This window comes from Octopus sinensis, linkage group LG5, assembly GCF_006345805.1.
Source record: "Octopus sinensis linkage group LG5, ASM634580v1, whole genome shotgun sequence".
NCBI classification, from domain to species: domain Eukaryota; kingdom Metazoa; phylum Mollusca; class Cephalopoda; order Octopoda; family Octopodidae; genus Octopus; species Octopus sinensis.
The window spans coordinates 125,220,786-125,235,842 of NC_043001.1; the positions used below are offsets into that span (position 1 = coordinate 125,220,786).

The following is a 15,057-nucleotide window of genomic DNA, read 5'->3' on the forward strand; positions in this document are numbered from 1 at the left end:
GCGTGCACGCACGTATTGTTTCCCCAAAAAAGTATTATTGTCATGTTCAAATCAGAAAAGCATGTTCTTTTATCGGTATTAGTACATTAATCCCAGTTACAGAAGAATGTCATTTCGTTTATTAATTACAAAACTCACTTTACATTAATTAATTTTAAAAAATTAAATAAATTGTAAAACACAATGCAAGACACAATCTAACTGTTTATTATTTATATATAACAGTAATATCGCGTCGAGAAAATGAAGCCCCATTAAGGGTATTTGTGCATTCGTTGCCAAATAAACTCTAGCAGCTAAAGAACTTGTGATCTGCAGTTCTTCATATTCCTCAGTATTTTCATCTGTCTTCTTCAGTGTTTTGAGTGTGACTCGTTATTTGTTGGATTAACAGAATAACGAAAGTAAAACTAAATTTAAATACAGTTCAAAACTAATGTACTGAATCTGAAACCCAAGTAACGTACGAACACTGAAAGAGTTTTCAAAATGTTAATAAGACAATATAAAGTTGTGCTGCATGTACTAAATTAATTTCATTACGAGCTTGCACAGACGAGAATGAAACTGTTTGACTAGTATCGCCCAGTTGTGATCTACTTCTGTGTTTCAAAAATTAATACGTATCAGTCCCAACACAAGCAAAAACAAATAGTAAAACTTTTGTTTTTAGACATTTCTATTGTTAATGTAGTTCACAGGGAGATTCAGCGTGACACAGAATGTGACAAGCCTGGCCCTTTGAATTACCGGTTCAACTCATTTTTTTGCCAGCTGAGTGGACTGGAGCAACATAAGATTAAGTGTTTTGCTCAAGGATACAATGCACTGCTGGGGATCGAACTCACCACCCTACAGTCATGAGCTGAATACCTTAACCACTAAGTTACACACCTTTGCAGCCGTACTTGTCTTGTTAGGCCAGAAAAAGAGCATTGTTTGAGAGGAAGATCGAAGCATTCTCTATACTCTTTTTACTCTCTTTTACTTGTTTCAGTCATTTGACTGCGGCCATGCTGGAGCACCGCCTTTAGTCGAGCAAATCGACCCCGGGACTTATTCTTTGTAAGCCCTGTACTTATTCTATCGGTCTCTTTTGCCAAACTGCTAAGTGACGGGGACGTAAATGCACCAGCATCGGTTGTCAAGCAATGCTAGGGGGACAAACACAGACACACAAACACACACACAGACATATCATCATCATCATCATCATCGTTTAACGTCCGTTCTCCATGCTAGCATGGGTTGGACAGTTCGACCGGGGATCTGGGAAGCCAGAAGGCTGCACCAGGCTCCAGTCTTATCTGGCAATGTTTCTACAGCTGGATGCCCTTCCTAACGCCAACCACTCCGTGAGTGTAGTGGGTGCTTTTTACATGCCACCTGCACAGGTGCCAGGCGAGGCTGGCAACGGCCACGGTCGGATTGGTGTATTTTATGTGCCACCGGCACGGAAGCCAGTCGAGGTGGCGACAGGCTTCTTTCAGTTTCCGTCTACCAAATCCACTCACAAGGCATTGGTCAGCCCGGGGCTATAGCAGAAGACACTTGCCTAAGATGCCACGCAGTGGGACTGAACCCGGAACCATGTGGTTGGTTAGCAAACTACTTACCACACAGCCAATCAAACAATAAATTTAAAAGATACAATTGACTGGATGATTGTTTTAGTTATTCAGTCTTGCTCTCCAGCATCCTCACCATTGTAACACAGTAGTGTTACTTGCTATTTTTAGCAAGTTGTTTTGCTGGTTGAGAAGAATACCAAAAAAATCATTACCTTTAACCCTTTAGTATTTAAACCGGCCATATCTGGCCAAATAGTTAATCTGTTTTATGTTCAAACTGACCAGATCCAGGCTCTCACACCTACCCATGTTATTCTACATTAAGTAATTACACCATCAAGATCTTGAAGATATGAGATAATGCATGATTAATTCAAATCAATGGGAATCAATAGGCATTATGTTTGATTGAATAATCTGAACACTAAAGGGTTAAGGACTAATCTCTATAAAACTGGATATGGGGACTAAATTAATAAGTAATATTTTCTAATGAAACTAGCACCCTATCCAAGGACAAATAATTTGTTTCTCATCCACTTAACACAGTCTAATGCATATTTCTGTCTAGTACCTATCTTATCAAATGACTCTGTTTTCCTAGCACACAAGTATGTTGAAAAACATGCACACACACACACTGGAAATATTGTGGTTTCACTCAGTTTCTGTTTGCCAAATTCTGCTCATAAGGGAATGGTCAACCCAAAGATACAGTATGAAGGTACCACACACAGGATCAAAACTTAGGTGCTCAAAGTAGGGAGAGTTGCTGGAGAATATACTTTGCAGTGTATATTCTGAGTTTATATTCAACAAGGTCAACTCTACTCTTCATACCTCCAAAGTCTATAAAATAAGTACCAGGCGCAGGAGTGGCTGTGTGGTAAGTAGCTTGTTTACCAACCACATGGTTCCGGGTTCAGTCCCACTGCGTGGCACCTTGGGCAAGTGTCTTCTACTATAGCCTCGGGCCGACCAAAACCTTGTGAGTGGATTTGGTAGACGGAAACTGAAAGAAGCCCGTCGTATATATGTATATATATATATATATATGCGATGTGTGTTTGTGTGTCTGTGTTTGTCCGTTAGCATTGCTTGACAACCGATGCTAGTGTGTTTATGTCCCCGTTACTTAGCGGTTCGGCAAAAGAGACCGATAGAATAAGTACTGGGCTTACAAAAGAATAAGTCCCAGGGTCGAGTTGCTCGATTAAAGGCGGTGCTCCAGCATGGCCGCAGTCAAATGACTGAAACAAGTAAAAGAGTAAAGAGTAATATATCAAAGTTTGATCCGCCCACGATCATGTGCTAATGTTATTATTGGCCAAGCAGACACTAAGGCTGGTATATCTTTAAATATTCTTAGATATGGCAACAACAACAGTGAACTGACATACTTGATATTTGTGTGGCATGTCTTTCTACATACAGTTCACAAAGAGAAGTAAATAGTCTTCTTTTTGGTAGCTTTGGTGAATGAATAATGCAAAACACAATCTAACTCTTTTACTCTTTTACTTGTTTCAGTCATTTGACTGCGGCCATGCTGGAGCACTGCCTTTAGTCGAGCAAATCGACCCCGGGACTTATTCTTTGTTAGCCCAGTACTTATTCTATCGGTCTCTTTTGCTGAACCGCTATGTGACGGGGACGTAAACACACCAGCATCGGTTGTCAAGCAATGCTAGGGGGACAAACACAGACACACAAACACACACACACATATATATATACATATATACGACAGGCTTCTTTCAGTTTCCGTCTACCAAATCCACTCACAAGGCATTGGTCGGCCCGGGGCCATAGCAGAAGACACTTGCCCAAGGTGCCACGCAGTGGGACTGAACCCGGAACCATGTGGTTGGTTAGCAAGCTACTTACCACACAGCCACTCCTGCTTATTATTTGTATATAACAGTAATATCGCATCGAGAAAATGAAGCCCCATAAAGGGTATTTGTGCATTCGTTGGCAAATAAACTCTAGCAGCTAAAGAACTTGTGATCTGCAGTTCTTCGCATTGCTCAGTATTTTCATCTGTCTTCAGTGTATACTGGACAGGTTTAAAACTTTGAGGATGAAGCTTTTCTTCTCACGCCAAGCCTTCACTAACTTCTTCAAATACCACTTGAACGAGCAGTAAGGGTTGAGAAGATACTGCTCCCTTCCTTAGTAAATTATGTAAAGGGTTGGTGAGAATTGTGAAAGTGGTATGGCTAAATGGGCCAACATAAAAATAGGCTGGCAACAAGAACTGGAAGAAGGTTCTTGCCTTCAGTAGGTAGAATCTTTAGCATCCCAAGGGAAATGCTTAGCAGTATTTCATGTCTTCATGTTCTAAGTTCAAATTCTCACTGTACCATTCAAATATAGGGGTTGATGTAAATGACTTAGATCTTTCCCCAAAATTACTGGCCTTGTGCTGAACTGCGAAACCATTATTATTATTATTATTATTATAATTCAAGTGGCTAGCTGACAGAATCGTTAACAGCTTGTTTACCAACCACATGGTTCTGGGTTCAGTCCCACTGCGTGGCACCTTGGGCAAGTGTCTTCTACTATAGCCTCGGGCTGACCAAAGCCTTGTGAGTGGATTTGGTAGACGGAAACTGAAAGAAGCCCGTCATATATATGTATATATATATATATATATATGTGTGTATGTGTTTGTGTGTCTGTGTTTGTCCCCCTAGCATTGCTTGACAACCGATGCTGGTGTGTTTACGTCCCTGTTACTTAGCGGTTCGGCAAAAAGAGACCAATAGAATAAGTACTGGGCTTACAAAAGAATAAGTCCTGGGGTCGAGTTGCTTGATTAAAGGCGGTGCTCCAGCATGGCCGCAGTCAAATGACTGAAACAAGTAAAAGAGTATATCGGGGGGAAAAATGCTCAGTAGCATTTCATCCATCTTTACTTTCTGAGTTCAAATTCCACCAAGGTCATTTTGCTTTTTTTCCTTTCAAGGGTCGATAAAATAAGTACCAGTTGAGTACAGGGGTTGATGTAATCGACTTCCCCACTTTCCTGAAATTTCTGGCCTTGTGCTAAAATTTGAAACCACTATTATTGTTCTTGTTCTGTTCATCCTTTTACTCCATGTAAATAAATATCTCACTGATTGCTCCCAACATTTTGATTCCTGGTGACCAATGAAAGAAATCATTATCGTTTTGTGTTTTTTATAGATATCTTGTGGATGAAAAAGATGTGGAGATTAATATCCATGATAAATGGGATAGCACACCTCTGTAAGTCTTTAATGATATCAGATACTTCCTAATTTTTGGTACTGGTCTACATTTCTGTTTATTTGCTGGCTTCAGATAATGAAAGATGGTCATACTGGAGTACACCTTCTCCTCGACTTATGACCTGTGCAACTTGCAAATCGGTTTTTGAATGTTAGGCAGCTACGCGTACAATAACTATGGCAGCAGTATCTAGCAATGCAGGCCTTCCTCAGACCCAGGTATCCATTGCCTGCCACTGTCTCTCATTCAGTCACTTTCAGGCATCATTTGCATCTGAATGAAAATAGTGTTGAAAAATATAAATCCAATATACAACCAGATCAACTAATGGTGTTCAGTCATAAGTCGAAGAGAAGGTGTATTACCGTCAAGCACTTTCAGTTGAATGTACTAACTCCAGTGCATATTTCAGTTTGGAACTGTTTTGAATGGTTTAACCCCTTACCCGGCAGAAACGAATATATGCGTTTTGACCGAAATCGTTTTTTTTCTGTCTCTGGCGAGTTAACTCATCAAAAGATAGACTCGCCAAAATCGACAGCAAACGAGTTCCTTCGTCTAAAAACGGGTTAACTCGTTTCTGCCCAAAGCGGTAATTTAAAATCAATATTATTGAATTAAAATTCATAATAAATAAGGTTTGAAATATACCTCGAAATCACCATTCAAAACATAGTAAAATAAAACAATTAAAAAATATGTCTGAAAAAATACATTTATTTTCAAAATAATTGTTGGGTAAGGGGTTAACATCTTTGCTTTCTGTGAAATGGGACACAACTCAGTGTACTGTTTTACACTGTCGTACACACACACATGACAGGAAAATCATCTAGCCATAATAATAATAATGAAATTATTGTATACAGTGCTCAGGTGCACCACAACTTGTCAGAGTATATGCAGTAATGTACAAATGTCTGGAAAGCGAACAATGTATGAGTCAGATACATGCTTGTGTGTGTATGGAGGGGAGAAAATCAGGTGTAATGTTGGCGAATCTCAGAAAGCATGGAAGATTTGAAGGATGCAGTGCTCCGACAACTAACAACTGATGCTGGCAGTTTGTTCCATGCTTCAGCAACTCTCAGCGTGAAAAAATGTTTCCTGAAGTCATGGGAGCTGTGCTGTTTTCTGACTTTGTAAATATGTCCATGGGTGTTAGACGGGTGGAGTTTGAAAAGGTGCTCAGAGTTATTGTTTGTACGATGGTTGATAATTTTATGAGTGTCTGCCGAGTCAGCTGCCAGACGTCGGAGTTTCAATATGTCCATGCCCAGGGAAGTAAGGCGTTCAGGATATGGCAAATGCCCCAATATCCAGCCCCAGACAAGTCTTTGTCCAACCTATGCTAACATGTAAAAAAAAATAACAAAAAAAAATAATAATAAACAAATGAAGTTATACTTATGTATTCGTGTGTTCATTTCAGTAACAGGTAGGGTAATCATTTAACAAGGCGGCGAGCTGGCAGAAATGTTAGCACGCCGGGCGAAATGCTTAGCGGTATTTCGTCTGCCGTTACGTTGTGAGTTCAAATTCCGCCGAGGCCGACTTTGCCTTTCATCCTTTCGGGGTCGATAAATTAAGTACCAGCTACGCACTGGGGTCGATGTAATCGACTTAATGCCTATGTCTGTCCTTGTTTGTCCCCTCTGTGTTTAGCCCCTTGTGGGTAATAAAGAAATAGGTAGGGTAATCATTTAACATACTAGAATATATACAGGGTGTATCACATTTATGAGGTCATTTGCATGAATTTAGAAAAGAGATGTATAGCTCATCAAAGAATTGGTACAAATAATCTTGAGAATGCTTTTATTTCACCTATTCAAGGAATCCACTGTTAGCATCAATGGCTGCTTCAATATGGGGTTGAAAGCATTGACATGCCTGAATCAGATGCTTTTTATCAATTTTGGACATAGTACTGGTTATGGTGAACTTGAGAGATTGTATGGTGTTTTGAGGATGTTGACAGGCCTTTCTCTTGGCTATGCCCCATTTGTAATAGTCCAGAGGATTGAGGTCTGATGAACTAGGAAGTCACGTGTCTGGGAGAACGTGATCATAGAAATTGGCACACATCCACTTGGGTAGTTCTAGCCTTATGAGATAGATGCAGAATATTGTTGGACGGCATATGGTCTTCTGTTGTGTAGTTTGTCTATTTACTGCCTCACAATTTTCTCTGACTCCCTTGAGTAGACAACGACATTGACTTTTAAACTTTGTGAAAGAAAGTGAGGAGGCATGACATTTCCCTTGTTGCTGACAACTCCCAGAACCATCGCAGTTGCTGGAAACTTAGTATGCATGATCACTGGAACCTCATTCAGAACTTTGCATAACCATCTGTCATTCCTTTGTTTTACCTTTTAGACCTGATCAAAGTTTTTCTAATCAGAGAAAAATCAAAGCATTCCAGGTTCTTGGTGTTTTAATTTGTTTGGCAAGCACTTTGCACAGATCAAACAATTCTCTCCTGTCACATCCAACATAAACCGACCCCACTCCTTTCACATATGATTTGTACCAGATGTCCTCATGCATAACTCTTCTGATTATGCATTCTGAAACCTTGAGGTCATTTGCAGTGCCTCTTATTGAACTTCCTGGAGTTTTTACTGATTATTTCTTGGACTTTTTGTACAAAGTTATATGTTCTGATGGTATTAGGACCCCATGCATGCATATTGTATTTAGCTGCTGATATTAGATCCCTTCCAGTTCCTTTCAAACTCTGACACTAACAGATCAAGCAACTTTCAGGAAGCAAGCTGTCTCTGTATCACTATGCTGCACTTTTAAAGCAACGATTAAAATGTGCTTTTTCATTTGCTGAGACAGCCAGGTGACTGATATTGTATATCTGAAAAGTAGAGTTTAAAAAACAGAAAAGTTATAAGAAAGTTAGAGCTCTTGAAAGAGGTGTCCTCAAAACCCTGACTCACCCTGCATACATACTATGATTATGCAAATTCATGCAATATTAAGCAAAAATCCACACCAGACATTTCATAATAACTTTCAAGCAGTGTAATAGGATTGCATGTAGATAAATATGGTTATAAATACATTTAGTTGACAAGGTTATTTTACTAAATTCTTCCTTATACTCAAAATTAATTGAAGCAAAGACAGATAGGCGCAGGAGTGGCTGTGTGGTAAGTAGCTTGTTTACCAACCACATGGTTCCGGGTTCAGTCCCGCTGTATGGCACCTGGGCAAGTTTCTTCTACTATAGCCTCGGGCCGACAATGCCTTGTGAGTGGATTTGGTAGATGGAAACTGAAAGAAGCCCGTCGTATATGTATGTATACATATATATATATATATTATATATATATATATATATATATATATAATATATATATATATATATATATGCGTGTGTGTGTTTGTGTATCTGTGTTTGTCCCCCTAGCATTGCTTGACAACTGATGCTGGTGTGTTTATGTCCCTGTTACTTAGCGGTTCGGCAAAAGAGACCGATAGAATAAGTACTGGGCTTACAAAAGAATAAGTCCTGGGGCTTAGGATGCCAAACAAAAAAAAATGTAATTAGTTTAAGATACTTAAAGGAGAAGCACAAAGTAAAAGAATCAAACTGAAAAGAATTAAATAGACTATGAAATATCAACTGTGATGCTAAGGCAAGTCAAAGGATAATGTATGATAGTAAACAATTAAACAGTCGAAGCTGAAGGTAAGGTATTCATATTCAAGTAGCAGGTAACCCAGATATTTTCCCACAAAGACATTAATTAGGAGGAAGTGTTAGCTCCTGTCTTGTCACTCATGGACATCAGTAAGGAGTGACATATACCAAAATGACACCATCATCATCATAATTATCATTGTCGTTTTAATCTCAACTTTTCTATGCTTGCCTGGGTTTGATGGAATTTGTTGATGCGGATTTTCTATGGCCACCAACCCTCACTTGTTTCCAAGTAGGGTAAAATTTCCTCATGACTAAACATGTTTTCATAGAAATGAAGGACACTACTTGCATGTCAGGGACATTTACATTTATCACATGATGTCAAGGAGACAGTAACATACACATCCATGCATGTATGTATGTATGCGTGCACACGCACACACACACACATACACACACACACACACACATACCTTGGGTTCTCATACTATGTCGTCCTTCATTCTCATAAGGTTGAACACGATAAAAGGTTTGTAGTTTATGGCGATTACATATATTGCTTGATTGACTTCATGGCTAATCTTACTAGACTAAGATAATCTTTAATCAATGGTTTCTGGTTCTAGAAGGTTCTGTCACACACACATGACAAGCATCTTTTAGTTTTCATCTATCAAATCAAACTCACAAAGTTTAAAGTTATAGCAGAAGACATGTGCCCAAAGTGCCACAAAGTGGAACTGAACCTGAAAACCTGTGCTTGGGAAGGTAGCAAACTTCTTACTACACAGCTATGCCTACACCTATCAGCCATGCCTGAATTGATGTAAAGTCATTAACCATTTTGTTACCATATTTCTGTTGAGATACTCTGTCTTTGCTTCAATTAATTTTGAATAAGTCCCGGGGTCGATTTGCTCGACTAAAAGGTGGTGGTCCAGCATGGCCACAGTCAAATGACTGAAACAAGTAAAAGAGTAATATAAGGGCAAAATAGTCACCAAAAAAGTATTAAAAGGTATTTGCATATATCAATAATAAAAGTAAAAAGTATCATACAGATTATAGTAATATTTAGAATAGGTAAGAGAGGGGTGTATCTAAGTACATATTGTGAAAGACGAAAATAGATTACATACAAATAATGTATATCATCATCATCATCATCATCGTTTAGCGTCCGTTTTCCATGCTAGCATGGGTTGGACGGTTCTACTGGGGTCTGTGAAGCCAGAAGGCTTCATCAGGCCCAGTCAAATCTGGCAGTGTTTCTACGGCTGGATGCCCTTCCTAACGCCAACCACTCCGTGAGTGTAGTGGGTGCTTTTTACGTGCCACCCGCACTGGTGCCAGACAGAGCTGGCAAACGGCCACGAACGGGTGGTGCTTTTTATGTGCCACCGGCACGAGGGCCAGGCGAGGCTGGCAACGGACACGAAACGGGGCGGTGCTGGCAACGGTCGCGAAACGGAAAGTTCTCTTACATGCCACCGGCACTGGTAACACATCTGCAATTTCCATTGATCGATTTCCATTCTGATCGTCACTTGCCTCAACGGGTCTTCACAAGCAGAGTTTTGACATGCCACCGGCACTGGTAGCACATCCGCAATTTCCATTGATCGATTTCGATTCTGATCTTCACTTGCCTCATCACGTCTTCACAAGTAGAGTTTTGTGTCCCAAGAAGGGAAGGTATGCATACGTAGGCTGGCTCCATCCCATGTAGAAGGCCACGGGTTATGGACTCACTTGTCCTGCCGGGTCTCCGCGCACAGCACACTTCCAGAGGTCTCGGTCTTTAGTCATTTCCTCAGTGAGACCTAAAGTTCGAAGGTCGTGCTTCACCACCTCGTCCCAGGTTTTCCTGGGTCTGCCTCTTCCACAGGTTCCCTCAACCGCTAGGGTGTGGCACTTTTTCACACAACTATCTTCATCCATTCTCGCCACATGACCATACCAGCGCAAACGTCTCTCTTGCACACCACAACTGATGCTTCTTAGGTCCAGCTTTTCTCTCAAGGTACTTACACTCTGCCGAGTGTGAGTACCGGCATTACACATCCATCGGAGCATACTGGCTTCATTTCTAGCGAGCTTACGCATATCCTCAGCACACGGCCCATGTTTCACTGCCATGTAGCATGGCTGTTCGTACACATGCATCATACAGTCTGCCTTTCACTCTGTGTGAGAGCCTTTTGTCACCAGCAGAGGTAAGAGCTCTCTGAACTTTGCCCAAGCTATTCTTACTCTAGCAGTTACACTTTCAGCACACCCGCCCCCGCTGCTGACTTGGTCACCTAGGTAACGGAAACTATCAACTATCTAGTTTTTCTCCCTGGAAAGTGACGGAAGTTGGTCTCAGAGCATTTTCAGTGTTTATTGTTCCTGAGCATCTGCACATACAAAACCATCTTCCTAGTTAGCCTTCCTTTGACATTGCTGCATCTCTTATGTGTCCATAGCTTACACTTGGTGCATCTTATAGAGTTTCTACCTACACCTTTTCTACAGATCGAGCAGGGCCATCTACCTGAAGGTGTTTGTGATTTGTCTACCTTCCTACTATTACGACTTTGGTTTTAGCTAGATTGACTCTGAGGCCCTTCGATTCTAATCCTTGTTCCACACCTGAAACTTCTCCTCCAGTTCTGATAGCGACTCAGCAATTAGAGCAAGGTCATCAGCATAGAGGAGCTCCCAAGGGCATCCTGTCTTGAATTCCTCCGTTATTGCCTGGAGGACTATGATAAATAGGAGGGGGCTGAGTACTGAGCCTTGGTGGACTCCTACCTCTACCCGGAATTCTTCACTGTACACATTCCAACCCTCACCCTACTAGCGGCGTCCCTGTACATGGCCCGCACAGCTCTCACTAACCATTCATCTATCCCTAGTTTCCTCATTGCCCACCAGATAAGGGATCGGGGGACCCTGTCGAAGGCTTTCTCCATGTCAACAAAAGCCAGGTACAGGGGCTTATCTTTGGCTAGGTATTTCTCCTGCAGCTGCCTTACCAGGAATATAGCATCAGTAGTACTTTTCCCTGGCACAAACCCAAACTGCATCTCATCTAAACTAACTCTCTCTCTAATTAGTTGGGCTATGACCCTCTCCGTAACCTTCATCACCTGGTCCAACAGATTGATACCTCTGTAGTTATTTGTATCTAGGGCATCACCTTTACCTTTGTAGCAGTTGACTATTATACTGCTACACCAGTCATGGGTATGACCCCTTTGTGTATCACCTGATTAACTATACGGGTGACTAGGCTATAGCCGACACTACCAGACATTTTGAGCATCTCTGCAGTGATTCCTGATGGGCCTGGGGCTTTCCCTGTCTTCATGCTTCTAATTGCCTTAGCTACCACGGAACTATCAACTCGGATAGCTGGTCCCTCTGTTGGGTCAACATTCGGCAGACTCTCTTTATCCCATTCATTTTCTTCATTCAGCAACCTTTCATAGTGGCATCTCCAAACCTCTCTCTTTGCATCCTCATTTAGCGCAAGTGAACCATCTTCCATGCGAACACACTTCTCTCCTACCACATCACGATTCTCTCTCACACACTGTCTTGCAACACGAAACACCTCCAGTCTTTGGTCCTCACGGCGCAGAACATTGGCAAATTTTTCTTATCTCCTTCCCCTCTGGCTAAATAAACCTGTCTCCTAGCTTCCTTTTGGCAGTCTGATACAATCCCCTGCTACCCCCATTTTTCCAGACCTTCCAAGCCTGTCTCTTTTCTCTAATAGCCCTGTCTACAATATTGTTCCACCACCACGTTATTCTAGGTCGAGAGGGGACTTTGCACCAGCCACAGATCTGGTCAGTGGCTCTCAGCAGGTTGTCCCTTAGAAACGTCCAGCTGTCTTCTACCCCCTGTGATGCTCTATCCCCTTCTACTTCGTCAGAGGCTTCAAGTAATATATATTAAGTAAGGGTCCAAAAATTGTCTAAAAATATATTGAGAAAGAGGGGAAGGTATATGAATATTTGATATAGGTTTTATATTAATAAAATGATGGTTCCGTATTAGGGTTTCATTTTAGCAGGTATATATTATATAAGATTGGAAAAAGATGGGTTATGAACATTATTCTCCTGCCTATATTCTTCTAACTACCTTTACTCTATATTCTTCTATTTATTCTTTTATTCTGTTTTATTTCTTATAAACTTTGAATTTTATTCCTTCATCGTAAACTGTAAATTTTCCCAGTCTAAAATATTCGTACCTTGTCTCTGATGACAGAATACCCAGTGTGTGGACATGCTAACCTACCACTTGGTTTATCCCAGAAATGGCTGTAAGACTTCAGATTCACCTTACCCTAATTAAATTATTCTAAACGACATGAGATACTCATTCTACCTTGGTTTTTGATTTTTACTCTAATATGATATATCATCATCATCATCATCGTCGTTTAACATCTGCTTTCCATGCTGGCATGGGTTGGACGGTTTGACTGAAGACTGGTGAGCCAGAAGGCTGCACGAGGGTCCAATCTGATCTGGCGGAGTTTCTACAGCTGGATGCCTTTCCTAATGTCAACCACTCCGAGAGTGTAGTGGGTGCTTTTACGTTCCACCAGCACAAAGGGCCAGTCAGGCAGTACTGGCCACCTGCACAGTAGCCAGTCTGGCGGCACTGGCAATGACCACGCTCGAATGCTGTTTTTCACATGTCACTGGCACATGTGCCAGTAAGGTGATGCTGGCAAAGATCACGCTCGAATGGTGCCTTTTACATGCCACCAGCACAGGAACCAGTCAGCGGCCCTGGCAACGATGACACTCAGATGGTGCTTTTAACATTCCACTGGCACGAGTGCCAATCAGGCAGTACTGTCATTGGCCAATTCAGCGATTTTGATTTCACTTGCTTCAAAAGGTCTTATATATATATTTGTCAAAATAACATACCTCACTTAAATGCTAAAGGGCCTTGTCTACCTACCTATCTATATTTCTACATATCTAGCTATCTATCTATTCATCTGACTGCTTACCTATTTGCAATTTCTATTTGCAATTTCTTTCTATATGTTAGTGTTATAAAAGATTTTTTTTCTTTTCAGATATTATGCCTGCCTGTGTGGTCATATTGATGTTGTATATTTTCTTTTGACTCGAGGTAATACTCTTCTTTTTCTTTTCCTTTACTAAAAGATAGAAACTAAAATCGGTATTGATTTTAAACTATTTCTTTGTCATCATCATCATCATCGTTTAACGTCCATTTTCTGTGCTAGCTCGGGTTGGACGGTTCAACCGGGGTCTGGGAAGCCAGGAGGCTGTACCAGGCTCCAGTCTGATCTGGCAGTGTTTCTACAGCTGGATGTCCTTCCTAACGCTAACCACTCCGTGAATGTAGTGGGTGCTTTTTATGTGCCACCGACACAGGTGCCAGGGGAGGCTGGCAGCAGCCATGATCGGTTGGTGCTTTTTATGTGCCACCGGCACAGAAGCCAGTCAAGGCGGTGCTGGCATTGGCCACGTTTGGATGGTGCTTTTTATGTGCCGCCGGCACAGGTACCATGACTACAATTTCCATCTACTGAATTTAGTTATGATGCTTTTATACTTCTTTCACTGCATCATGAAAGGAGGTCGTTTTCAATTCTCTATTTCTTATCATTCTTCTTATAAGATGGTGTATTGACAGAGTTTATAAAGTGTTGGCTATGGTACCACATGGTATTTGCTGTGACTTTCTGCATTCTGTGTTAACCTTTTAGCATTTAAACCAGTCATATCTGGCTCAAATATTTCTACCTGTTTTATATTGAAACTGGCCATATCCAGCCTGTCATACCTACTCTACAATGTCTTTATAAAAATAAACAATAACATCATTGAAATCTTGAAGCTATGAGATAATGCATGATTTATTCAAAACAGGCGCAGGAGTGGCTGTGTGGTAAGTAGCTTGTTTACCGACCACATGGTTCCGGGTTCAGTCCCACTGCATGGCACCGTGGGCAAGTGTCTTCTACTATAGCTTCGGGCCGACCAAAGCCATGTGAGTGGATTTGGTAGACGGAAACTGAAAGAAGCCTGTCGTATGTATATATATATGTATGTGTATGTGTTTGTATGTCTGTGTTTGTCCCCCTAGCATTGCTTGACAACTGATGCTGGTGTGTTTATGTCCCCGTTACTTAGCGGTTCGGCAAAAGAGACCGATAGAATAAGTACTGGGCTTACAAAAGAATAAGTCCCGGGGTCGAGTTGCTCGATTAAAGGTGGTGCTCCAGCATGGCCGCAGTCAAATGACTGAAACAAGTAAAAGAGTAAAAGAGAGTAAGAATAATGTAAATAAATAAGTATTACAATTGAATGAGTAATTTGGATGCTAAAGGATTAAAATCCCACCAAAGTTAACCCATTGCCTGTCCAAAATATTTTCATAAGTTTGTTCTAAACGTTCATGCTTGTTTACAGACATTTTGTTAGCTCTTCTATCATACATTCTGAGTAATACAAAGCACGCTTTTCTTAAGTCCCAGGTTACTCTGGTGGTTGAAAAAGAATTGGAATG

The 15,057-nt window shown here is 41.0% G+C and overlaps 1 protein-coding gene across 2 annotated transcripts in view; it reads left to right on the forward strand.

Moving 5' to 3' along the window:
* Positions 1 to 15,057, forward strand: part of LOC115211932 (ankyrin repeat and BTB/POZ domain-containing protein 1-like) — a 40,466-nt gene that overhangs the window by 1,257 nt on the left and 24,152 nt on the right. For both annotated transcript variants that reach the window (XM_029780683.2, XM_036503060.1), the window contains 2 exons: positions 4,767 to 4,829; positions 13,595 to 13,650. In XM_029780683.2, the coding sequence (XP_029636543.1) occupies positions 4,767 to 4,829; positions 13,595 to 13,650 (119 nt within the window). The remainder of the gene's footprint in view (positions 1 to 4,766; positions 4,830 to 13,594; positions 13,651 to 15,057) is intronic.